The sequence below is a fragment of the Hypanus sabinus genome, chromosome 9 (assembly GCF_030144855.1).
Source record: "Hypanus sabinus isolate sHypSab1 chromosome 9, sHypSab1.hap1, whole genome shotgun sequence".
NCBI classification, from domain to species: Eukaryota; Metazoa; Chordata; class Chondrichthyes; order Myliobatiformes; family Dasyatidae; genus Hypanus; species Hypanus sabinus.
In genome coordinates this window covers 86,751,155-86,777,141 of record NC_082714.1, presented here as the reverse complement: position 1 = coordinate 86,777,141, position 25,987 = coordinate 86,751,155, and the positions used below count along the sequence as shown (strand labels likewise).

The following is a 25,987-nucleotide window of genomic DNA, read 5'->3' as shown; positions in this document are numbered from 1 at the left end:
GAGCGCCAGAGACAGCGGATTGCAGCGTGTAGCGGAGCGCCGTTCCTCACCCCGTTACCGACCGAACTTCATCGGCTGCTACATGGAAAAACACCGCGAGGCTTGAGAAACAAGAGGGAAAATACCAACACCAGGCAAATGGCTGAAATCACCAATATCAGACCCTCCTTTGGTAAGTGTTGCATTCAATAAAATCAGCCGTATGCAAGATATTTCAACGTTAATCGCAATGATGCAATGTTGTTGTAATTACCAGGCAGTTGGGGCAGGGAGGTGGGGTCGGGGGAAGGACCCACCTTATAAAAAACTGCGTTCGAGTTCTGCAAGGTTTGACCTAGTAAAATTAAATTCAATATTTCGCAACATTATTCGAAATGCAAATACAGTGGGGGGGGGGATTAATGCAGGCTGGGGTCAGCTGTCGCTGATCTAAATGTGTGGCACTTAATATGTTGGATGCATCATACTTGGGTGGAAAAATATTCCCATATTCCTGTGCAATGATTTTTTTTTTGCAATCTCCAAGTGGCCTTGTCTTGCCTGTATTTGCGTTGCTGGCCTATGAGAATGACGTGATGTCTATTTCAAGGTAGTGAGTGTTGCTGCTGCTATTGTTAGCAAACCCAACTAAGGCTTCACCCCCCGATACCCGCACACACACACACTAAGTGTATAATTAAAGTAGAAGACTCTCTTGCAAACTCCAGCGTGCATTTTAATCCTCATTTTAATCATCCTGCAATGATAATTCTAAAGTCAGGCCTGTCTAAAACAAAAGTTGCTGTACAGAGAGAACCCTGAAAACAGAACGCAGACGCAGCCCAGTCCCCGAGTTAAGAGAGAGTAAATTGAAATCGAGTTTTTTAAAATAAAGTTATCTTCAGATCCTTTTTTTTGGGGGGGGGGGGAGATTTAACGAGTGCACTTGCCAGTTAGATAATTTGTGTTGGGCTGTACCGGAGAATTCTCCACATAAGTAATTGTCTGTAAGGCCGGTGTACCCGGTGTAAGGCCCGTGCCCGGCCCTCCTCTCTCCGCATCCCCTGCCAGCTATCGCCAGCTCAGTGCGTGGTCGTCTGCTCAGAGTCAGGCCGTTGTGAATTCAGGGACCACATCGGAGGCTGGGTTCTAGAGATGAAATCTAGGCCGACCCTCTGGTGTGGTGCTGGGGGTGGGGGGGAGATTTCTATAGCCCTCCCTGGTCTCTGTGATTTCCCCCCCCCTCCATCCCTGACTCTCTTCGCTGTCTCTGTCTCCCATCCCTGTCTCTATGATTCCCCCTTCACCCCGCCCATTTCCTGCCCTTGTATCCTTTCCTCTGTAATCCCCCTCTGGCTCCTACACCCCTGCCTGTCTCTGTGAACACCTCTCCATCTCTCTGACTCCCTCTTGCCCCTATCTCTGTAACGCCCACTGGCCCTACACCCCGCCCATCTCCGTGATTCCCTCCAGCCTCTGGTCCCAGTTTCTTTAACCCTTTCCCTCCCCTATGCCCCTTCCCGACTCTGTAACCCCCTCCGGCCTCTGCACCCCTGTCAATATTCCTTAATGTTTTCTCAGTCTCCAAGGTTACAAGCCCAGCAAGAAAATTTTCCCTCCCCTTCCCTCTTCTTCAATTCCCCACTCTGGCACCCCTCATCCCACCCATTAACCTCTTCTCTTCACCGGCCTATAACCTCCCACTGGAGCTTCTTCTCCTTCCCTTTCTCCCATGGCCCACTTCCTGTCCTGTCAGATGCCCTCTTCTCCAGCCCTTTACCTCCCAGTTTCTCACTGCATTTCCCCCCCCCACCCCACCCACCTGGCTTGCCCTGTCACCTCCCCTCCCCACCTTCTCATTCTGGCATCTTGCCCCTCCCTTTCCACTCCTGAAACCGGGCGGAGGTGGCGACCAAGAGGGTCAGAATTTCAGGCCAGATTCCGGTGCTGTGTTCTGAAAACTGACTAGTTGAAATTCTGACTTACAACGGACGATGGGGTGGGGGGGGGGGGGGTTATCCATGTTGGTCTGAGTTTCATACAATCTGTGGAATTCCATCTCACTCCGGTACCGGAGGGTGGTGAAAAGATAACCTGCAGGTTGAGTACAGGCCGGTGGAGAGTGACTTCAGCCTGGTGAGGAACCCACCAGAGGATCTCCAGCCTCTCTTCTGCCCTGACGCCGCGCAGGCCCTGTAGTCCTGCTGACCTTTGAACCTGCTGTAACTCAACACCCCCCCCCCATTTATCTAAGAGTCTCTTAAACATACCGGATGTATCTGTCTCTACCACGCACCCACCACTCTGTGTGAAAAACAGTACCCCAGACATTCCCCCACCTCCTATGCCCGTTTGCTGGTTCAAACACCTGAAAGTTATGCCTCTTCATCCTAACCACTTCCGCCCTGGGGAGAAATCTCAGGATGTGCATCTCGTCACTCTCATCCTCCTTCGCTCCAAAGAGCGAAAAGCCCTGGCCCGCCCCTCACTGCGGGTGCCTGACCCAGAGAGAGGGAAGGAACACGTCAAGGTGGCAACATCCTCAGAAATCTCTTCTGCACTCTCCAGTGAGGCCCCGTGTCCTGTGAAACTCAACGGGGGGAGGGAGAGAGGGGGGAGGGGGAGGGGGGAGGGGGAGGGAGGGGTGAGGGGAGAGAGGGGGAGGGGAGAGGGGAGGGAGGGGTGGAGGGGAGAGAGGGGGAGGGGAGAGGGGGAGGGAGGGGTGAGGGGAGAGGGAGAGGTGAGGAGAGAGAGAGGGAAGAGAGAGAGATTGAAGGGGGGAGGGAGGGGTGAGAAAGAGATTGAAGGGGAGAGAGTGGAGGAGGGGGAGAGGGGAGGGGAGAGAGTTTGAGGGGGAGAGAGATTGGGGAGGAGTGGAAAGGGGAGAAGGAGAAGGGAGTGGGAAGGGGAGAGAGATTGGAGAGGGGAGGGAGAGAGATTGGAGAGGAGAGGGGGAGGGAGAGACATTGGAGGGGAGAGGGGAAGGGAGAGAGATTGGAGGGGAGAGGGGAAGGGAGAGAGATTGGAGGGGAGAGGGGAAGAGAGAGAGATTGAAGGGGAGAGGGGAGGAAGGGGGGGAGAGATTGGAGGGGGAAAGAGAGATTGGGGGAGGGGGGAGAGATTGGAGAGGGGAGGAGGGGAGAGGGGAGAAAGGGGGAGAGATTGGAGGGGAGAGGGGATTGAAGGGGAGAGGGGAGGAAGGGGGAGAGATTGGAGGGGAGAGGGGAAGAGAGAGATTGGAGAGGAGAGGAAGGGGGGAGAGATTGGAGGGGGAGAGAGAGATTGGGGAGGAGTGGGAAGTGGAGGGGAGAGAGAGATTGGAGAGGGGAGGGAGAGAGATTGGAGGGGAGAGGGGGAGGGAGAGAGATTGAAGGAGAGAGGGGAGGGAGAGAGGGGAGGAAGGGGAGAGAGATTGGGGAGGAGTGGGAGGAGGAGAGAGATTGAAGGGGGAGAGAGAGATTGGGGAGGAGTGGGAAGGGGAGAGGGAGAGGGGAGGGGAGAGAGATTGGAGGAGGGGGGAGAGATGTAAGGAAGAGAGAGAGAGGGGAGAGGCTTCGTGGGTCCATGCCTGGCACTGCCATGCTTCCAGCGCCAACACAGCATGTCCACCTTTCACCAACCTGCAAGTCTTTGGGATGTGGGGGGAAACCAGAGCACCAGGAGGTCACGGGGTGAACACACAAACTCCTTACAGACAGTGCAGGGGATCTTACAGCTGGTGTTGTAGTAACCGTGCCCTGAATAGCAAAACTGTCACCTCCCTACTCTTTGTGCATTCAGCTCCCTTCACAATAAACAATACTACGTTGTTAGCATACTGAATCAGTGTACTCTAGCCTAGTACCAGCTCTCCCAGAACCATGTATGTCCCTCTGTCCAACAATTTCCCATCCTTCAGACAATATGCTTCCTTTTTCTGCCAGATTCACTTCCCCCACCCCTCCTCACCATCCTGCCCATCCACATCCCTCTGCAGCCTCCTTTATTTCAGTACAGAGAGGCTAAATGCAAGTGGGCTTTTTCCACTGAGGGTGGGTGTGACTGCAAATAGAGGTCATGGGTTAAGGCTAAAAGATGCTTGAGGGGAACACGAGGGGAAACTCCTTCACTCAGAGGGTGGTGAGAGGGTGGAACAAGCCGCCAGTACAAGTGGTGGATCAAGGTTTGATCTCAGCATTTACGAGAAATTTGGGTAGGTATATGTATGGGAGAGTTATGGAGGGCTGTGGTGCAGGTGCAGGTTGATGGGACTAGGCAATTCAACATGGTTTAGATGGGCTGAAGGGCCTGTTCCCGTGCTAGAGTCAGATTTATTTGATAACGTGAAATTTGTTGCTTTGCGGCAGTAGAACAGTACAGGCCCTTCAGCCCATGGTGTTGTGCTATCCCTTCAAGCTGCTCCCCCATAACTCTCCATTTTAATTTCATCCAGATGTCTATGTAAGAGTCTCCTAAGTGCCTTTAATGTATTTGTGTCTACCACCACCACCCCGGCAGTGCCTTCAACGCACCCACCAAAGTTCAAAAGCTCAAAGTACGTATACGTCACCATATACAACCCTGAGGTTCATTTTCTTGCCGGCATACTCAATAAGTCCAGTAACCGTAACAGAATCAATGAATGACCACACCAGCTGGGTGGACAACCGATAGGCAAAAGACAACAAAAAGAGGGAAGAAAAGGAAATAATAAATACTAAATAAATATCAAGAACACGAGATGAAGACTCCTTGAAGGTGGGGCCATAGATTGTGGGAACAGTTCAATAATGGGGCGAGTGACGTTGAGTGCAGTTATTCCCTCTGGTTTAAGAGCCTGATGGTTGAGGGGTAATAACCCATCCTAAACTTGGTGGGGTGAGTCCTGAGGCTCCTGTACCTTCTTCCTAATGGTAGCAGTGAGAGGAGAGCATGGTCTGGGTGGTGGGGGTCCCTGATGATGGATGCTGCTTTCCTGCGACAGTGCTCATGTAACTGTGCTCAATGGTGGGGAGGGATTCACCCGTATCCACTATTTTTTATAAGACTTTTCATTCAAGGACATTGGTGTTTCCATACCAGCCTGTGATGCAGCCAGTCAATATACTACGCAACACACGTCTATAAAAGTTTGCCAAAGTTTTGTCAAATCTTCACAAACTTCTCAGGGAGCAGAGGTGCTGTGCTTTCTTCGTGATTAATGTGGTCCTCTGAAATAATAACAACGAGTTGTTGACCCTCTCCACCTCTGATCTCCTGACAAGGACATCAGATGGACCTCTGGTTTCCTCCTCTTGAAGTCAATAATCAGTCCTTGGTCTTGCTGACGTTCAGTAAGAGGCACCACTCAGCCAACCTCCCTCCTATTTCATCACCACCTTTGATTCGGCCACTCTCTGAAAATCACCTTTGATTTAACCACTTTCTGAGTAAAAATCCCACTTCAGGCATCCCCCTATACTCTCCTCCAGTACCTTAAAGTTGTATTAGCCATTGCCACTCTGGTGGGGTGGAGAACTGCTGCTGTCCACTTGACCTTTGCTTCCTATCACCCTGTATACCTCTACGAAGTCATCTCTCATCCTCCTTCCCTCCAGCAAGACCCAAGCTCGCTCAGCCTAGCCTCATAAGACATGCTGTCTACTGCAGGAAGTATCCTGGTAAATCACCTCTGCAACCACCCCCCACCGCCCACTAAAGCTTGCACATCTTTCCTATAGTGAGGCGACCAGAATGAAACACAATATCCAAATGTATTCTAAGCAGAGTTTTATAGAGCTGCAACATTACCCCGCAGCTCTTGAACTCGATCCCCTGACAAATGAAAGACAACAGATCATGGGCCTCCTTAACAATCCTATCAAATTCTGTGGCAACTCTGAGGGATACATGGACATGGAGCCCGAGACCCTCCACACCGCTAAGAATCCTGCCTTGAACCCTGCACTCTGCATTCAAGTTCAGCCTCCCAAAGTCAATCACTTCACTCTGGTTTTGGATTAAACACTATCTGCCACCTCTTAGCCCAGCTCTGCATGTATCTCAAAGCCAACTTATACCTTCTCCTGTCTATTATCCATCTCTCTCCATTCTCTTCACGTTCTTGTGCCACTTAAACCTGCCCACTTCCATTACTACCCCAACAACCAAACTGTGAACCTACTATTGTCTCTGTACAAAAAAATACTTTAAACCCCACCCCCCCATCCTTAAAAGCAGGTTTTCTGGTGTTTGAATTATTCTGTCTACCATTTCTATGCCTCTCATAATTTTATAAATCTCTGTCACACCTCCCAAAATAGACAGGGCAAAGTGGAAGGAATAACAAGGTGGTGTTCATGGGTTCAATGTCCATTCACAAATCATACGGCAGAGGGGAAGAAGCTGCTTCTGCATTGTTGGGTGTCTTGAGGCTCCTGTACCTCTTTCCTTACAGTAGAGGTAGCCTTATTCTGTCTCACCCCGGGAGTGTGTGATGGGACGGTGTGGAGGGAGCTTCACTCTGTGTCTGACCCCGGGAGTGTGTGATGGGACAGTGTAGAGGGAGTTTCACTCTGTGTCTGACCCCGGGAGTGTGTGATGGGATGGTGTGGAGGGAGCTTCACTCTGTGTCTGACCCCGGGAGTGTGTGATGGGATGGTGTGGAGGGAGCTTCACTCTGTGTCTGACTCCGGGAGTGTGTGATGGGACAGTGTGGAGGGAGTTTCACTCTGTGTCTGACCCCGGGAGTGTGTGATGGGACAGTGTGGAGGGAGTTTCACTCTGTGTCTGACCCCGGGAGTGTGTGATGGGACAGTGTGGAGGGAGTTTCACTCTGTGTCTGACCCTGGGAGTGTGTGATGGTGTGGAGGGAGTTTCACTCTGTGTCTGACCCTGGGAGGGTGTGATGGGACGGTGTGGAGGGAGTTTCACTCTGTGTCTGACCCCGGGAGAGTGTGATGGGACGGTGTGGAGGGAGTTTCACTCTGTGTCTGACCCCAGGTGTGTGTGATGGGACAGTGTGGAGGGAGTTTCACTCTGTGTCTGACCCCGGGAGTGTGTGATGGGACGGTGTGGAGGGAGCTTCACTCTGTGTCTGACCCCGGGAGTGTGTGATGGGACGGTGTGGAGGGAGTTTCACTCTGTGTCTGACCCCGGGAGTGTGTGATGGGACGGTGTAGAGGGAGTTTCACTCTGTGTCTGACCCCGGGAGTGTGTGATGGGACAGTGTAGAGGGAGTTTCACTCTGTGTCTGACCCCAGGAGTGTGTGATGGGACAGTGTGGAGGGAGCTTCACTCTGTGTCTGACCCCGGGAGTGTGTGATGGGACAGTGTGGAGGGAGTTTCACTCTGTGTGTGACCCCGGGAGTGTGTGATGGGATGGTGTAGAGGGAGTTTCACTCTGTGTCTGACCCCGGGAGTGTGTGATGGGACAGTGTAGAGGGAGTTTCACTCTGTGTCTGACCCCGGGAGTGTGTGATGGGACAGTGTGGATGGAGTGTGTGATGGGACGGTGTGGAGGGAGTTTCACTCTGTGTGTGACCCCGGGAGTGGGTGATGGGACAGTGTGGAGGGAGTTTCACTCTGTGTCTGACCCCAGGAGTGTGTGATGGGACAGTGTGGAGGGAGTTTCACTCTGTGTGTGACCCCGGGAGTGTGTGATGGGACAGTGTGAAGGGAGTTTCACTCTGTGTGTGACCCCGGGAGTGTGTGATGGGACGGTGTGGAGGGAGTTTCACTCTGTGTCTGACCCCGGGAGTGTGTGATGGGACAGTGTGGATGGAGTGTGTGATGGGACAGTGTGGAGGGAGTTTCACTCTGTGTCTGACCCCGGGAGTGTGTGATGGGACAGTGTGGATGGAGTGTGTGATGGGACAGTGTGGAGGGAGTTTCACTCTGTGTCTGACCCCGGGAGTGTGTGATGGGACAGTGTGGATGGAGTGTGTGATGGGACAGTCTGAAGGAAGCTTTAATTTGTGTCATTCAGTCTCAGGGATACCAGGAGCCACATGTGGACATGTTTCGGAGAGAACAGTCTGTCACTGTGGGAGACCTGTGAACAGAACAGACTGTCCTGAAATGACAGTGACAGACGCCTGGCTTAGGGCTGGTGTTCGGCAGACTCCCAACGGTTGCTCAAGCTGACCGGAGCCAAGCCGCCCTTCCGCTGACCTCGATCGAGGCTGTCAGCCACCTCCCGCCACTCTCAGCGAGCGACGGACTGGCTCCCTCTGTGTTGTTATTGTCACACGCACCAAGATCCAGCGCAAAGCTCGTCTTGCATAATGTTCACACTGATCAAATCATTACACAGTGCACTGAGCTAGAACAGAATAAAGTGTAACAGCTCCACAGAAAACGCAGGTAAGAAATACCGTCTTCAGATCGTAATGAGGTAGATTGTGATGTCAGTTGACCATCCGAACATAGGAGAGTCTGATAATGGAGGGGTGGGCGCTGTCCTTGAGCTGGTGGGGCGTGCTTTCAGGCTTTTGTATCTGATGGGTGGGGGAAGAAGAGGGATCGTTCGGGGTGGGTGGGGGCTTTACCGAGGCAGTGGGAAGGGTAGACAGAGCCCATGGAGGGGAGGGAGGTTTTAGTGACGTGCTGCGCTGTGCCCACACCTCTCTGCCATTGTCATCAGGAGACGACGTTTTTTTATGGCGTGTCGGTAAAAATTGGCATTGGTCAAAGGGGACATGCTGAATTTGTGAGAAAGTACTGTGGGTGAATGACTATCGACTGCACACCTGCAATGGCATTTAAACTCCTAACAATGGACAAAACCTCGCTACTCGCCAGATCATAGACACAGGAGATTCCACAGATTCTGGAAATCCAAAGCAACACACACAAAATGCTGGAGGAACTCAGCAAGCCAGGCAGCATCTACGGAGACGAATAAAGAGCCAAGATTTCAGTCTGAGACCCTTCATCAGGACTCATGAAGTTAATAGTAATCCAATTCCAATAGAGCTTCTTAAACACCACTTCCGGCAGCCCATTCCAGACATACACCAGACTCTGTGCAGGGGAAAAAACACGTCCACTACTCATCTCCTTTGAACTTAAGTGTAATCCAACTCGAATGCAATGTCAGGCATTTCAATGCTGGGGGGAAAAGAATCAGATCAGATTTAATTCCCATAGATGTTGCCTGACCTGCTGAGTTCCTCCAGCAGTTTGTGTGTGTGTTTGGCCTTGGATTTCCAGCATCTGCAGATTTCCAAGTGTTTGAGATCAGGTTTATTATTGCTGACGTACCAAGTGAATTTTTTATTTCTATGTATTTCTTGAGCTACAACTCAATGCAACTCTCCTTCATTTAACCCTTTACAATGACCGATTAACCTACTAAGCCCCAGGTCTTTGGAATATGGCAGGAAACCCACACTGTGACGGGGAGAACATACAAGCGTCTTACAAGCAACAAGGATTGAACCCGGGTCACTGGAACTGTAAGCTGTTGTGCTAGCCACTACCCAACCTTGTTGATCTGCCGGAGCAGTTACAATAAGCTAAAAAATGAATAAATAACGCAAAAGAGGACTGGTGAGGTAGTGTTCATGGGCTCAGAAATCTGATGACAGGGAAGAAGTTGTTCTTATACCAAGTGTCTTCTTTTTCCATGCCTCTCAATCTCAGGAGCTTGTTCTGCCATCTCCTTTGAGTACATGTACCTGTGCGTGTGACAGTGAACGAACAACAGTACTGTACATCACACGACAACCTTTAAGACCAATCTATTTCTGAAATGTCTCTAATGTATCTGCCTCTAAGTCATCCAAGACAGCATGTTCCACACACCCACCAATCTTACGTCCACTGTACCTCTGACATCACCCCCCCCCCATTCTTTCCTCCGACCATTTTAAAATTATGCCATTTCAGCCCTGGGAAAAAGTCTCTGGCTGTCCACTCTATCTCTGCCTCTTACCATCTTGTACACTTCCCATCCTCCTTCACTCCAGGAAGAAAAGCTCGAGCTCACACAGCCTCTCACCACAAAGCGTGCCCTCTGGGCCAGGCAGTATTCTGGTAAATCTCCTCTGCACCTATAATGAGATGCCAGAACTGAACACAATACCCCAAGTGTGACCTTACGGCTGTCGAACTCGATCCCCTGACTAACGAAGGCCGACACACCATACACCTCCTTAACCGCCCTGTCAACCCACACAGCAGTTTTGAGGAATCTATGGACATGGAGCCCAAGATCTCTCTGTCCCTCCACATTGCTAAGAATCCTGCCATTAACCCTGCACTCTGCCTTTAAATTCAACCTTCCAAAAGGAATCACTTCACATTTTTCCAGGTTGAACTCCATCTGCCACTTCTCAGCCCAGCTCTGCATCCTGTCAATGTCCTGTTGCAAACTACAACCACCTTCCACACTATCCACAACTCCACCAACCTCTGCATCACCTGCAAACTCAATAACCCACCTTCCACTTCCTCATCCAAGTCATTTATAACAGTCACAACGATCAAGGGCCCCTGAATGGTATCCTGTAGAACACTATTAGTTACTGACCTCTAGGTAGAATATGCTCCATTTATAAAATACAGGAGCAAAATTAGGCCATTCAGCCCATCGAGTCTGATCCACCATTCCATCACAGCTGATTTATGATCCCTATCAACACCATTTCCCTACCTCTCTCCATAACCTTTGACATCCAAACTAATCAAGAACCTGTCAACCTGCGCTTTAAATATACCCAGTGACCTGCCCTTCACAGGCGATCATGCCAGTGAATTCCACAGAGTCGTCACGCTCTGGCTGAAGAAATTCCACCTCCTCTCTGTTCTAAATGGACAGCCATCTATTCTGTGCCCTCTGATCCCACACTCCCCCCACTATTAGATCTTCAAAATTCGTAAGGTTTCCCTGAGATCTCCCCCCATTCTCCTAAACTGAGACCTCAGAGCCACTAAACACTCGTCAGATGTTAACCCTTTCATTGCTGGGAATATTCTCACGAACCTCCTCTGGGCCATCACCAATACCAGCAAGGGGCCCAAAACTACTCAGAATACTCCAATTACGGTCTGACCAATGCGTCAGCTGCCACAAATACCCTCTGCCTTCCGAATCCACACAGCCAGGTTTCCATGCCTCCCGACTTTCTCAAAGAGCCGACTGTGGGGAAGCTGACCGAATGCCTTACCAACATCAGTGTACGCTCATTTCTTCTGCTGCTGCAGCCCAGCCATTTCACAGTTCAACATGTTGAGATGCTCTTCCGCACACCCCTGTTGTAATGCGCGGTTATTTGAGTTACTGTCGCCTTCCTGTCAGCTTGAACCAGTCTGGCCATCCTCCTCTGATTGCTCTCGTTAGTGAGGAGTTTTCATCCACAGAACAAAACACCAGTCACCAGATATTTCTGTTTCCTGCACCGTTCTCTGTAAGCTAGAGGCTGCTGTGTGTGAAAACCCCAGATCAGCATTTTCTGAGATACTCAAGCCACCCCACCTGGCACCAACAATCATTCCATGGTCAAAGTCACTTAGATCACATTTCTTCCCCATTTTGGTTTGCTCTGAACAACTGAGCCTCTTGACCACATCTGCGTGCTTCAATGCAGATTAGATGTTTGCATTAACGAGGTGTACGGTGTACCTAATGAAATGGTGACCGAGCAGCTTCCACTGCTTTGCCTTGACCTTGACCTGGCTCTGCCCTCTCTGTTTCAGATGTCTCACCCATCGTGGCCGGGTTTATCGGGGCCACAGTACTGGTGGTGTCGGTCTCGCTGACCGTCTTCGTATGGACCTGCTGCCAGAGGCGCCTGGCCGGCAACACCAAGAACCCCCCCTACAAGTTCGTCCACATGCTGAAGGGCATCAGCATCTACCCAGAGACACTGAGCGGCCGCAAGAAGCTGGGACGCCCGCGGCGGGAGAAGGACGGTGCCGGAGGAGGGGAGCGAGAGGCGGGGGGCGACTGCTTCCACCCAGAGTCCGGCCAGTGCTCTGCCCCCTTCGTCGAGGGGCTGCCTTTGACGTCAGGTTACCAGGAGATCCCAGATGACGAAGCCTCCCCCAAGGACAGCACCAGCTCCTTGGACAGCAAGGCACCCTCGCCCACCTCGCCGGAGACAGAGGTCAGCCTGGGCAACCTGAGCATCACTGTGGACTACAACTTCCCGAAGAAGGCCCTGGTGGTGATGATCCAGGGGGCCCACGGCCTGCCGGTGATGGACGAGACCACACTGACCTCTGACCCCTACATCAAGATGACCATACTGCCCGAGAAGAAGCACCGCGTCAAGACGCGGGTAATGAGGAAGACCCTGGACCCAGTGTTCGACGAGACCTTCACTTTCTACGGGATCCCTTACAGCCAGCTTCAAGAACTGCTCCTCCACTTCCTGGTCCTCAGCTTTGACCGGTTCTCGCGGGACGACGTGATCGGAGAGGTGACGGTGCCACTGGCCGGGATCGACCCCGGCAGCGGGAGGGTGCAGCTGACACGGGAGATCTTACCCCGATGCATACAGGTGAGGCTGATATCGCATGTGGAGTATTATGCTCGGGCCCCTGCTGACAGGGAAGCCCTTGACGCTGGGAAGAGCTCGGAGAAGATTTCCACCAGTTTAAAGGGATGAGGCTGTGTAAAACCCTGTCCAGTTTTCAGAATCCTTGAGGGACTGGGTTTGGAGAGAGGTTGAGCAGTTTGGGAATTTCTTCCAGCACAGTGTAGATTGAGGGATGGCCTTATGGAGGTGCGTAAAATAGTGAGATTTTAGAACCATAGAATACTACAGCACAGTACAGGCCCTTCAGCCCTCCATGTTGTGCCAGCCCATCTAATCCTTAAAAAAAGTACTACCCCACAACCCTCCATTTTTCTTTCATCCATGTGCCTGTCCAAGAGCTTCTTAAATACCCCTATGTTTTAGCCCCCACCACCATCCCTGGCAAGTCATTCCAGGCACTCACAACCCTCTGTGTAAAAAACTTACCCCTGATGTCTCCCCTAAACTTCCCTCCCTTAATTTTGTACATATGCCCTCTGGTGTTTGCTATTGGTGCCCCGGGAAACAGGTACTGACTGTCCACCCTAGCTATGCCTCTCATAATCTTGGAGACCTCTATCAAGTCCCCTCTCATTCTTCTACACTCCAAAGAGAAAAGTCCCAGCTCTGCTAACCTTGCTTCATATGACTTGTTCTCCAAACCAGGCAACATCCTGGTAAATCTCCTCTGCACCCTCTCCATAGCTTCCACATCCTTCCTATAATGAGCTGACCAGAATTGAACACAATACTCTAAGTGTGGTCTCACCAGAGATTTGTAGAGTTGCAACATGATCTCTCTACTCTTGAACTCAATCCCCCTGTTAATGAAACCTAGCATCCCATAGGCCTTCTTAACAACCCTATCAACCTGCGCAGCGACCTTGAGGGATGTATGGATTTGAACCCCAAGGTCCCTTTGTTCATCCACATTCTTAAGTAACCGACCATTAATCCTGTACTCAGTCTTCTGGTTTGTCCTTCCAAAATGCATCACCTCACACTTGTCCGGATTGAACTCCATTTTAGAAGAGATTAGCTCTATCTGTCATACGTACACAGAAAGATCAAAACATACTCAACAGTAAAATGCATTATTTGCATCGAGGACAAATGCATAATGTTGGCAGGGCCACAGATTAGATTAACACATGCAGAGTGCTGGAAGAACTCAGCATGAAGGGGATCAGCTTGCTTCTGTGACCATCCTGATGAAGGATCTTGTATAGAAATGTCGACTGTTTATTCCCCTCCACAGATGCTACCTGACCTGCAGAGTTCCTCCAGCATTTTGTCTTGGATATCCAGAATTTGCAGAATCCTTTGTGTTTCTGTTTTAGATTAAGGTTCAATTCATTTGTGACTTGTACATCAAAACATTGAAACAAACACCAAGCCAGGCAGCATCGATGGAGGAGAATGTTTCGGGACAAGAACTTTCCCTCGTGTTTAAAATGCACAGTGAAATACGTTGTGCTGGAGCAGCGCTCAACTGTTACCACACTTCTGATGCCGATAAAACATGCCCACATTTCCCAACTTCAACCCAAACACCTGTTGGTTTTTGTGTGTGGGAGGGGTTTGGGGTTTGATGTTGCTGCTGTTCATTTTTACAGGGGAGGGGTTTGGGGTTTTTAAGGTACTGTCAGCCGTTTTCTGTTAGTTTTTTTTGTGCAAGGGAGGAGTGGGGGGGGTTAGGGTTTGCGAGTTTTGTTTATTTTTTACTTTCGTGCGGGGGGGGGTGTTGATGTCTTTTCTTTCAGTAGTTTTTCCTGAATTTCTTGGCTATCTGGAGAAGACGGATATCAGAGTTGTATTGTACACGCAAACCTTGTCAAACTGAACCTTCGAACCTTTTGGGAATGTGGGAGACAGAAAACCCAGAGGAATCCCACATGGTCACGGGAGAACGTACGAACCCCTTACAGACAGCGGTGGGAATCCAATGCGCTGGTGCAGAAAAGAAAGGCCATAGTGCCCTGGTGAATGGGCAAATTAACTTTAAAGTGAGAGGGGAAATGTTCAATCACAACCTGAGGGTCAATTTTCACCCAGAGGGTGCTCTGTATATGAATGACCATGAACGAGATTCCAGAGAAAGTAGTTGAGGCAGGTACATTAGGAATTGTACCTGGCAACAAGGTCATAAAGAGAGTTTTTGGAAACTGGCCTTTACAAATCAGTATAGGAGTTCAGATATTACACTGAAGTTGCACAGGATGTTGATGAGGTGTAGTTTGGAGTATTATGTGCAGTTGTAGTCACCTACCTCTTCTCAGAGTTGTATTTGGTGACATATATACATACTTTGTTCATTCATTTACTTTGAACCTATAGGAAAGACGTAAATAAGATTGAAAGAGTGGAGAGAAAGTTTACAAGGATGTTGCTGGGACTTGAGGACCTGAGTTAAAAGGAAATAGGTTCGGACTTTATTCCCTGGACGAAAGGAGAATGAGGAGAGATATTACAGGGGTATCGATCGGGTAAATGGAAGAATTTTTCCCCTCAGGTTGCGTGAGACCAGAACTGGAGGACATAGGCTTAGAGTGAAAGGTGAATCTGAGGGGAGGCTTCTTCACTTCAAGGGAGAAGCGAGTGTGGAACAAGCTGCCAGCAGAATGGGCGGATGCTGGTTCAATTGTCACATTGAAGAGAAGTTTGAATAAGTACATGGATGGGGGGTGAGTGTGGAGGGTCATGGAGCAGGAAGATGGCACAGACTGAAACTCCCCCTACACCGTCCCATCACACACTCCCGGGGTCAGACACAGAGTGAAACTGCCTCTACACTGTCCCATCACACACTCCCAGGGTCAGACACAGAGTGAAACTCCCTCTACACCGTCCCATCACACACTCCCGGGGTCAGACACAGAGTGAAACTCCCTCTACACCATCCCATCACACATTCACGGGGTCAGACACAGTGAAACTCCCTCCACACCGTCCCATCACACACTCACGGGGTCAGACACAGTGAAACTCCCTCCACACCGTCCCATCACACACTCCCGGGGTCAGAGACAGAGTGAAACTCCCTCTACACCGTTCCATCACACACTCCTGGGGTCAGACACAGAGTGAAACTCCCTCTGCACTGTCCAATCACACACTCCTGGGGTCAGACACAGAGTGAAACTCCCTCCACACCATCCCATCACACACTCCCGGGGTCAGACACAGAGTGAAGCTCCCTCTGCACTGTCCCATCACACACTCCTGGGGTCAGACACAGAGTGAAACTCCCTCCACACCATCCCATCACACACTCCCGGGGTCAGACACAGAGTGAAGCTCCCTCTGCACTGTCCCATCACACACTCCCGGGGTCAGACACAGAGTGAACCTCCCTCCACACCGTCCCATCACACACTCCCAGGGTCAGACACAGAGTGAAACTCCCTCTACACCGTCCCATCACACACTCCCGGGGTCAGACACAGAGTGCAACTCCCTCCACACCATCCCATCACACACTCCCGGGGTCAGACACAGAGTGAAGCTCCCTCTGCACTGTCCCATCACACACTCCCGGGGTCAGACACAGAGTGAACCTCCCTCCACACCGTCCCATCACACACTCCCAGGGTCAGACACAGAGTGAAACTCCCTCTACACCGTCCCATCACACACTCCCGGGGTCAGACACAGAGTGAAACTCCCTCCACACCGTCCCATCACACACTCCCGGGGTCAGACACAGAGTGCAACTCCCTCCACACCATCCCATCACACACTCCCGGGGTCAGACACAGAGTGAAACTCCCTCTACACTGTCCCATCACACACTCCCGGGGTCAGATACAGAGTGAAGCTCCCTCCACACTGTTCCATCACACACTCACGGGATCAGACACAGAGTGAAACTCCATCCACACCGTCCCATCACACACTCCCAGGGTCAGACACAGAGTGAAACTCCCTCTGCACTGTCCCATCACACACTCCCAGGGTCAGACACAGAGTGAAACTCTCTCCACACCGTCCCATCACACACTCCTGGGGTCAGACACAGAGTGAAACTCCCTCCACACCGTCCCATCACACACTCCCGGGGTCAGACACAGAGTGAAACTCCCCCTGCACTGTCCCATCACACATTCCCAGGGTCAGACACAGAGTGAACCTCCCTCCACACCGTCCCATCACACACTCCCAGGGTCAGACACAGAGTGAAACTCCCTCTACACCGTCCCATCACACACTCCCGGGGTCAGACACAGAGTGAAACTCCCTCCACACCGTCCCATCACACACTCCCGGGGTCAGACACAGAGTCAAACTCCCTCTACACCGTCCCATCACACACTCCCGGGGTCAGACACAGAGTGAAACTCCCCCTGCACTGTCCCATCACACACTCCCAGGGTCAGACACAGAGTGAAACTCTCTCCACACCGTCCCATCACACACTCCTGGGGTCAGACACAGAGTGAAACTCCCCCTGCACTGTCCCATCACACATTCCCAGGGTCAGACACAGAGTGAACCTCCCTCCACACCGTCCCATCACACACTCCCAGGGTCAGACACAGAGTGAAACTCCCTCTACACCGTCCCATCACACACTCCCGGGGTCAGACACAGAGTGAAACTCCCTCCACACCGTCCCATCACACACTCCCGGGGTCAGACACAGAGTGCAACTCCCTCCACACCATCCCATCACACACTCCTGGGGTCAGACACAGAGTCAAACTCCCTCTACACCGTCCCATCACACACTCCCGGGGTCAGACACAGAGTGAAACTCCCCCTGCACTGTCCCATCACACACTCCCAGGGTCAGACACAGAGTGAAACTCTCTCCACACCGTCCCATCACACACTCCTGGGGTCAGACACAGAGTGAAACTCCCTCCACACCGTTCCATCACACACTCCCGGGGTCAGACGGAGAGTGAAACTCCCTCTACACCGTCCCATCACACACTCCCGGGGTCAGACACAGAGTGAAACTCCCTCTACACCGTCCCATCACACACTCCCGGGGTCAGACACAGAGTGAAACTCCATCCACACCGTCCCATCACACACTCCCGGGGTCAGACACAGAGTGAAACTCCCTCTACACTGTCCCATCACACACTCCCGGGGTCAGATACAGAGTGAAGCTCCCTCCACACTGTCCCATCACACACTCCCGGGGTCAGAATTTGTGAATTCTAGAATTTCTGAATTCTAGAATTTCTGTCCTCTGCTGGCAGATGAATTCATCTGCTATGTGTTCTTACCACCCGTTTTGTTGTCGCTGGATTGAGGATTGATTTTCTCCGAGAAATATCTTGAAATTAATGGTGGAATAGATCATTCTAAAAGCAAGAAATTCTGCAGATGCTGGAAATCCACAGCAACACACAGACACAGACACACACACACACACACACACACAGACACACACAGACACACACACATACACTGACACACAGACAGGCACACACACACACACAGACACACAGACAGGCACACACACACACACACACACATACAGACACACACAGACAGACACACACAGACACACAGACAGGCACACACACACAGACACACACACACACACAGACACACACACACACACACACACACAGACACACACAGACACAGACACACACACACAGACACACACACAGACAGACACAGACACACACACACACACACACAGAGATACAGACACACACAGACACAGGGACAGACACACAGACAGGCACGCACACACACACACAGACACACACACAGACAGACACACACAGACACAGACAGGCACACACACACACAGACACACACAGACACAGACAGGCACACACACACACACACAGACAGGCACACACACACACACACAGGCACACACAGACAGACACAGACACACAGACAGGCACACACACACAGACACACACACACACACACAGACAGACAGACACACACAGACACAGACACACACACAGACACAGAGATACAGACACAGGGACAGACACACAGACAGGCACGCGCACACACACACACACACAGACAGACAGACACACAGAGACACAGACAGGCACACACACACACTCACACACACACACACAGACACACACACAGACACATACAGACAGGCACACACACACAGAGACAGACACACACAGACACAGAGACACAGACACAGACAGACACAGGGACAGACAGACACACACACACACACACACACACACACAGACAGGCACACAGACACATACAGACACACACACACAGACACGGTGCTGGAACAGCTCAGGTCAGGTATGCAGGAGAATAAAATGACAGCAGGAAGGTTCTTGGACAGAAATGATGAATTTAGGTACAGTTAGAGTCAGCAACACACACAAAATGCTGGAGGAACTCAGCAGGTCTGGCAGCAGCTATGGAGAGCAATAAGCAGGGAATGTTTGGGCCGAGACCCTTCATCAGGACTGGAAAGGAAGAGGTCATGTCACCCGCCAGCTTGTCCTCCTCCCTTATTCTAGCTTTTACCCCCATCCCACCCCCACCCCCACCCTTCCTATCCAGTCCTGATGTCGGATCTCAGTCGGAAACGTTGACTGTTTCTTCCACTTAACAGACGCTCTGGGCTGCTGAGTCCCTGCAGCATTTCTGTGTGTGCTGGACGAGGTAATCCTCCTGTCTGTGTACGTTGGGGTCGTGCTTTTCCTGTGCTGGACTGGGCTGTGTTTGGGTCCTGGTCGCTGTTTCCATACCAGGCCGTGGTGCCCCCACCATGCATCTATAAATGTTTCTCAGTCCGGAGAGGAGCTGGTCAACGTGTGGCAGCCAAATACTGGGGGGTCCACCTTGCATCTTCTCCCTGCTCTCTCTTCCCCACACCACCACCCCCCATGTATCTGTCTCGGGTGAGAAACTATCTGCTGATTGGTATAAACCCTGACCCCTGTGGCTGCTGAGTCCTACCCCCCGGTATCTCCATCTGCTCTCGGGTGAGGCCTTCCTTCCCAGTGTGTGTCTGTCTCTTCCCCCACCCATGTGTCTCATTCACCTGACCCAACTGATCTCCCCACCCCTTACGCTATCCATTGTCCACCAGTCTCCTCGGGACCCCTGAGTCTCAACTCCCCCTGCCCAGACGCGGGGTCCCAAACTGAAACGTTGACTAGTTCCCCCCCCCCCCCACGGACATTTACCCACTGAGTTCCTCGGCAGGTTTTGGGGTGCGCCGGCCGCCAGTTGGACGGTGTTGCCGCAGGAGGGGTAGCAGCAAAGGGGTGATGTGACGCGTCCGGGTCGGGTGGATGTTCCAAGAGCCAGACTGTCCGGACTCCAGCGTGCCCCTCCCCACCTGACCGCCTGTTTATCTTCTCTTTTTAGAAGTGCGTCAGCAGAGGGGAGCTCCTGGTGTCGCTCTGTTACCAGCCCGTCACACACAGGCTGAGCGTGGTGGTGCTAAAGGCCAGACACCTGCCCAAGATGGACATCAGCGGCCTCTCAGGTAGTAGTTATTTATTCCAAGCCTCCCCCTTGAAGCTCTTCTGTCCTTTGGTAGAACAGGACAACAGCAGGCCTCCGATGTCCGTGCTCAACCCGATAATGAATTAAACTAAACCTCAGATTCAGGAGCTGAGGTTAAACATAGAATGCTGCAGGCCCTTTGGCCCACAATGTTGTGCTGACCCTTTAACCTACTCCAAGATCCATCTAACCCTCCCCTTCCACACAGCCCTCCATTTTTATTTCACTCATGGGCCTATCAAAGAGTCTCTTAAATGTCCCTGACATATCTGCCTCTCCCACCACCCCTGGCAGGGCATTCTACACACCCACCACTCTCTTTATAAAACAAAAACCTACCTCTGACATTCCCTCCCCCCACTTATACTTCCTACCAGCCATCTTAAAATGATGTCCATTTTTGTTTCTGGCTGTCCACTCTATCACCTTGCACTCGTCCATCTAGCCAGCTCTCACCCTCCTTCGCTCCTTTCACAGAACAGTGTATTGTCGGGCCCCTCACTGCCCACCACGTTGAATTAAACTAAAGCTCTGACACAAGGGGTTCTGCAGTCACTGGAGATCTTGAGCAATGCTCACAAAGTGCCAAAGGAACTCAACAAGTTAGAGAACATCGACAGAGGGGCAAAGATCTGACGAAGGGACTCGGCCACAAACGCCGACTGTTTGCGTCCCATCTGCCCGACCTGCTGAGTTCCTCCAGCATATTGTGTGTGTGTGAGTGAGAGTGTGTGAGTGAGAGAGTGTGAGAGTGTGTGTGTGTGTGTGTGTGTGTGAGAGAGTGTGTGAGTGAGAGAGAGTGTGTGTGTGTGAGTGTGTGTGTGTGTGTGAGAGTGTGTGAGTGTGAGAGTGTGTGTGCGTGTGAGTGTGTGTGAGTGAGAGTGTGAGAGTGAGAGAGAGTGTGTGAGTGAGAGAGAGTGTGTGTGTGTGAGTGTGTGTGTGTGTGTGTGTGAGAGAGAGTGTGTGAGTGTGAGTGTGTGTGTGTGTGAGAGAGTGTGTGTGCGTGTGAGTGTGTGTGAGTGAGAGAGAGTGTGTGAGTGAGAGTGTGTGTGAGTGTGTGTGTGAGTGAGAGAGAGTGTGTGTGTGTGAGTGTGTGTGAGTGAGAGAGAGTGTGTGTGTGTGAGAGAGTGTGTGTGTGTGAGTGTGTGTGTGTGGGAGTGTGTGCGTGTGTGTGTGCATGCGTGAGTGTGCGTGTGTGTGTGCATGCGTGAGTGTGCATGTGTGTGTGTGAGAGTGTGTGTGTGAGTAAGTGTGTGCGTGTGTGTGTGTGGGAGTGTGCGTGTGTGTGTGCGTGCGTGAGTGCGTGTGTGTGTGCATGCGTGTGTGTGTGTGCGTGTGCGTGTGCATGCGTGTATTAAGTGTGTACGTGGATGAACTCTTGCCCTCCCAGTGGACCTCGTTGCAGCCCTTCCATTTTATTCGTCCACCTGCACTGCACTTCCTCTGTGGCACTATGCCGCTGTTTTTTCTGTGGATGGCCTGCAGACAAAAGCTCTTCACTGTATCTCAGTACGTGTGACAGTAACAGTGCGGTTACCAAAAGGGGAAGGGGGAAGAGACTTGGAGGGAACCTGATGGCGACCTTCTCCACCCGGAGGGTGGTGAGTAGCTGGAACGCAGGGTCACTGACAACATTTCCATGACTCAAGAGGTCCTGCAAATGCGGGAAATCTTGAGCAAAAACACACAGGAAATGCTGGAGGAAGGCAGCAGGTCAGGCAGCGCCTCGGAAGGGAATAACCAGTTGATGTTCTGGTCAAGACCCTCATCCAAACACATCGTTGCATGGACGCAGTACAAAGCGGAAAGCACTGCCAGAATACAGAGTAGAGTGTTACAACACAGACGGACCAAGTGCAGGAGCCACGATGAAGTAGATAGAGAGGTTAGGGATTCATCTTCAGAGTGAGAGGCCCATTCGACAGTCTGATAACAGTGGGATAGAGCGGTCCTTGAGCCTGGTGGTAGGCACTTTCAGGCTTTTGTATCTTCTGTCCGATGGGGGGGGGGAGAAGAGAGAATGTCCCGGGTGGGTGGGGTCTTCGCTCATACTCACAGCTGCCCTCGACCCTGGTGGTACGTGTTCTTAACCTTCTGCCCAACCAAGAAAATGTTGTCATAGTGGGATTATATTGTAAACACGAGATTCTGCAGATGCTGGAAATCCAGAATACTCACAAAATGCTGGAAGAGCTCAGCAGGTCGGGCAGCCTCTATGGAGAGGAAGGAAGAGACAATAGGAAAGGGTGGACAGCCTGAAACATTGTCTGGTTATTCCCCTCAAAAGGTGATAGGTGAGATCAGGTGAGGGGGAGGTGGGTGAGTGGGGTGTGAGGTGAGATCGGGTGAGGGGGAGGTGGATGAGTGGGGTGTGAGGTGAGGGGGAGGTGCGTGAGTGGGGGGGGTAAAATGAGCTGGGAGGTGATAGGTGAGTGGGGAGTTGGGTGAGTGGGGTGTGAGGTGAGGGGGAGGTGCGTGAGTGGGGGGGGTAAAATGAGCTGGGAGGTGATAGGTGAGTGGGGAGGTGGATGAGTGGGGTGTGAGGTGAGGGGGAGGTGCGTGAGTGGGGGGGGTAAAGTGAGGAGCTGGGAGGTGATAGGTGAGTGGGGAGTTGGGTGAGTGGGGTGTGAGGTGAGATTGGGTGAGGGGGAGGTGGGTGAGTGGGGTGTGAGGTGAGAGAGAGGTGGGTGAGTGGGGGGGTAAAGTGAGGAGCTGGGAGGTGATAGGTGAGGGGGAGGTGGGTGAGTGGGGTGTGAGGTGAGATTGGGTGAGGGGGAGGTGGGTGAGTGGGGTGTGAGGTGAGAGAGAGGTGGGTGAGTGGGGGGGTAAAGTGAGGAGCTGGGAGGTGATAGGTGAGGGGGAGGTGGGTGAGTGGGGTGTGAGGTGAGATTGGGTGAGGGGGAGGTGGGTGAGTGGGGTGTGAGGTGAGATTGGGTGAGGGGGAGGTGATAGGTGAGATTGGGTGAGGGGGGAGTTGGGTGAGTGGGGTGTGAGGTGAGATTGGGTGAGGGGGAGGTGATAGGTGAGATCGGGTGAGGGGGAGGTGGGTGAGTGGGGTGTGAGGTGATGGGGAGGTGGGTGAGTGGGGGGGTAAAGTGAGGAGCTGGGAGGTGATAGGTGAGTGGGGAGTTGGGTGAGTGGGGTGTGAGGTGAGATTGGGTGAGGGGGGAGGTGGGTGAGTGGGGTGTGAGGTGAGATTGGGTGAGGGGGGAGGTGATAGGTGAGATTGGGTGAGGGGGGAGGTGATAGGTGAGATTGGGTGAGGGGGGAGGTGATAGGTGAGATTGGGTGAGGGGGGAGGTGGGTGAGTGGGGTGTGAGGTGAGATTGGGTGTGAGGTGAGGGAAAGGTGAGAGGTGAGATTGGGTGAGGGGGGAGGTGATAGGTGAGATCAGGTGAGGGTGAGGTGGGTGAGTAAAGTGAGGAGCTGGGAGGTGATAGGTGAGTGGGGAGTTGGGTGAGTGGGGTGTGAGGTGAGATTGGGTGAGGGGGGAGGTGGGTGAGTGGGGTGTGAGGTGATGGGGAGGTGGGTGAGTGGGGGGGTAAAGTGAGGAGCTGGGAGGTGATAGGTGAGTGGGGAGTTGGGTGAGTGGGGTGTGAGGTGAGATTGGGTGAGGGGGGAGGTGATAGGTGAGATTGGGTGAGGGGGAGGTGGGTGAGTGGGGTGTGAGGTGAGATTGGGTGAGGGGGGAGGTGATAGGTGAGATTGGGTGAGGGGGGAGGTGGGTGAGTGGGGTGTGAGGTGAGGGTGAGATTGGGTGAGTGGGGGGGTAAAGTGAGGAGCTGGGAGGTGATAGGTGAGTGGGGAGTTGGGTGAGTGGGGTGTGAGGTGAGATTGGGTGAGGGGGGAGGTGGGTGAGTGGGGTGTGAGGTGAGGGTGAGATTGGGTGAGTGGGGGGGTAAAGTGAGGAGCTGGGAGGTGATAGGTGAGTGGGGAGTTGGGTGAGTGGGGTGTGAGGTGAGATTGGGTGAGGGGGGAGGTGGGTGAGTGGGGTGTGAGGTGATGGGGAGGTGGGTGAGGGGCTGCAGAAGGGGGAATCAGAAGGACACGTTTTCAGTGTCTGGACCAGTAGCTCAGTTGCTTTGGTAACTGGGTTTATATAGCCACACATATCGATGAACAGTGGAAAGCGTTGTTTTGCATGCCATGAATATAGGTAATTTCCAAACCATAAGTTCACCAGTTACACAAGGGAAAAGCAATATCAGAATAAAGAAGAGGGGGGGATCTCATTGAAAAGTACTGAATATTGAAAGACCTGGATAGAGTGAACGTGGAGAGGAAGTTTCTATAGTGGGAGAGTCTAGGCACAGACAGAATAGAGGGATGCTCCTTTAGAAGAGAGATGAGGTGAAATTTCTTTAACAGAGGGTGCTGAATCTGTGACATTCATTGCCACAGACAACTGTGGAGACCAAGTTATTGAGTATATTTAAAGCAGAGGTTAATAGGTTATCGATTAGTCAGGGTTACGGGGAGAATGGTGTTGAGAGGGATGATAAATCAGCTGTGATGGTACAGCAGAGCAGACTCGATGGGCTGAATAGCCTATGTCTTACAGAAAAGGTTCAGTGCAGGCAGACAATAAGACGCAGGGCCGTGCCGAGGTAGATTGGGAGGCCGAGGGTCCATCCTGGCGTACCAGGTCAATAGTTTTCTAGTGGTGGATGGGTGCAGCATTTGAGCCTGGTGGGACATGCTTTCAGGTTTTTGTATCTTCTGCCAAAGGGAGTGGAGAGGAGAGATTTTCTGGGGTGGGTGGGGTCTGTGATCATGTTGGCAGTTTTAATGAGGCAGAGAGAAGATTCCAGAGAGGGGAGGCTGGTTCCTGTGAGGTGCTGAGCTGTGTCTCTGTAGTTTCCAGCCATCACACGCCGGAGCAGGCCGGGGTGCATCCAGAGATATATAGTCTGCACAACGTCTGTCCTCTCTCCCTCTCTCCCCCCACAGACCCCTACGTCAAAGTCAATGTCTACTACGGACAGAGACGGGTGGCCAAGAAGAAGACGCACGTCAAGAAGTGTACACTCAACCCAGTCTTCAACGAGTCCTTTGTCTTCGACGTGGGGGCCGACAGCCTGCGGGACGTCAGCGTGGAGTTCCTGGTCATCGACTTCGACCGGACGACCAAGAACGAGGTGGTAGGGTGCGCGGTGCTGGGCGCCAACAGCCCCAGCCCCAACGGCCTCGATCACTGGCGGGAGATCTGCGAGACCCCTCGAAGACAGCTCGCAAAGTGGCATCCCCTGATTGAGTATTAGACCCAGGGAACGGGAGGGGAGAGAGAGAGAGAGAGTGGGGAGAAAGGAGGGTGCCTGGGAACTTGAACCATATACAGGAACTCGGATCTAGTGATAGAAGATAACTGCGTCAAAGAAAAACTGTGACAAAAAAATATTCTTGTTTGCTGCAGTGTGACCCACTCACGCTGTCGAGTTCAAAAACCCGTGAGTCTTATGTATTCCGCAAACCACCCACGTTACCTGCATGTCTAACTGAAGCCTGTACCTTATTTGCAAATACTTAACGCACTTTGACGTTGCCCAACCTTGACCTTTGTCCGTTGACCTGTTACTTCTGCGTGTTCTCGGTGAGGGAGCAGGTCAGAGGCGAGAGACCCCCCCCCTCCACCACCTTGAGGTGAAACCCACCTCGAGCGTAGGCGCGCGGCATCCCCTGACGGGTTGGGCGGCCGGGAATCTGGGTGGGAGGGGTCGCCGGGGGATTCTCGGCTAGACTCCGCCAGAGGGAGGGCCGCGAGAGGTTGGGGGGTGGGGTGGGGGAGCCGCTTTGCACCTGACCCACAGATCAGAGAGCTGGAGGTGGGCCGATCCGGTCTTTTAATTCGAGGAAGGAGGGTGAGGGAGGGGAAGTTGAGCAAGATGGATGTGGGTGACATCGCTGAAATGCAGCAGGTTCTGAGAGAATCTGGGGGGTATCCAGAACTGGAGGAAATAATCTCAGCTGCCTGTGTTAGGCAGAGAAATTTTTCTTCCTCTCTGGGAGAGTTGAGGATCTTTGGGAATCTGGGAGCTGTGGGGGCAGAGTCA

General features: G+C 52.2%; 1 protein-coding gene across 2 annotated transcripts; it reads left to right on the top strand.

The window, feature by feature from the left end:
- Window positions 1–25,622, top strand: syt11a (synaptotagmin XIa). Of its 2 annotated transcripts, none has more exons than XM_059978695.1 (4): window positions 1–172; window positions 11,638–12,443; window positions 19,797–19,917; window positions 24,888–25,622. In XM_059978695.1, the coding sequence occupies exons 1-4, from the start codon at window positions 139–141 to the stop codon at window positions 25,196–25,198; spliced, it is 1,272 nt and encodes a 423-aa protein (XP_059834678.1). In that variant the 5' UTR covers window positions 1–138; the 3' UTR covers window positions 25,199–25,622. The 2 variants fall into 2 exon arrangements, with proteins under 2 accessions (XP_059834678.1, XP_059834677.1); XM_059978694.1 differs by having other exon boundaries at window positions 19,797–19,920.
- Window positions 25,623–25,987: the final 365 nt, after the last annotated feature.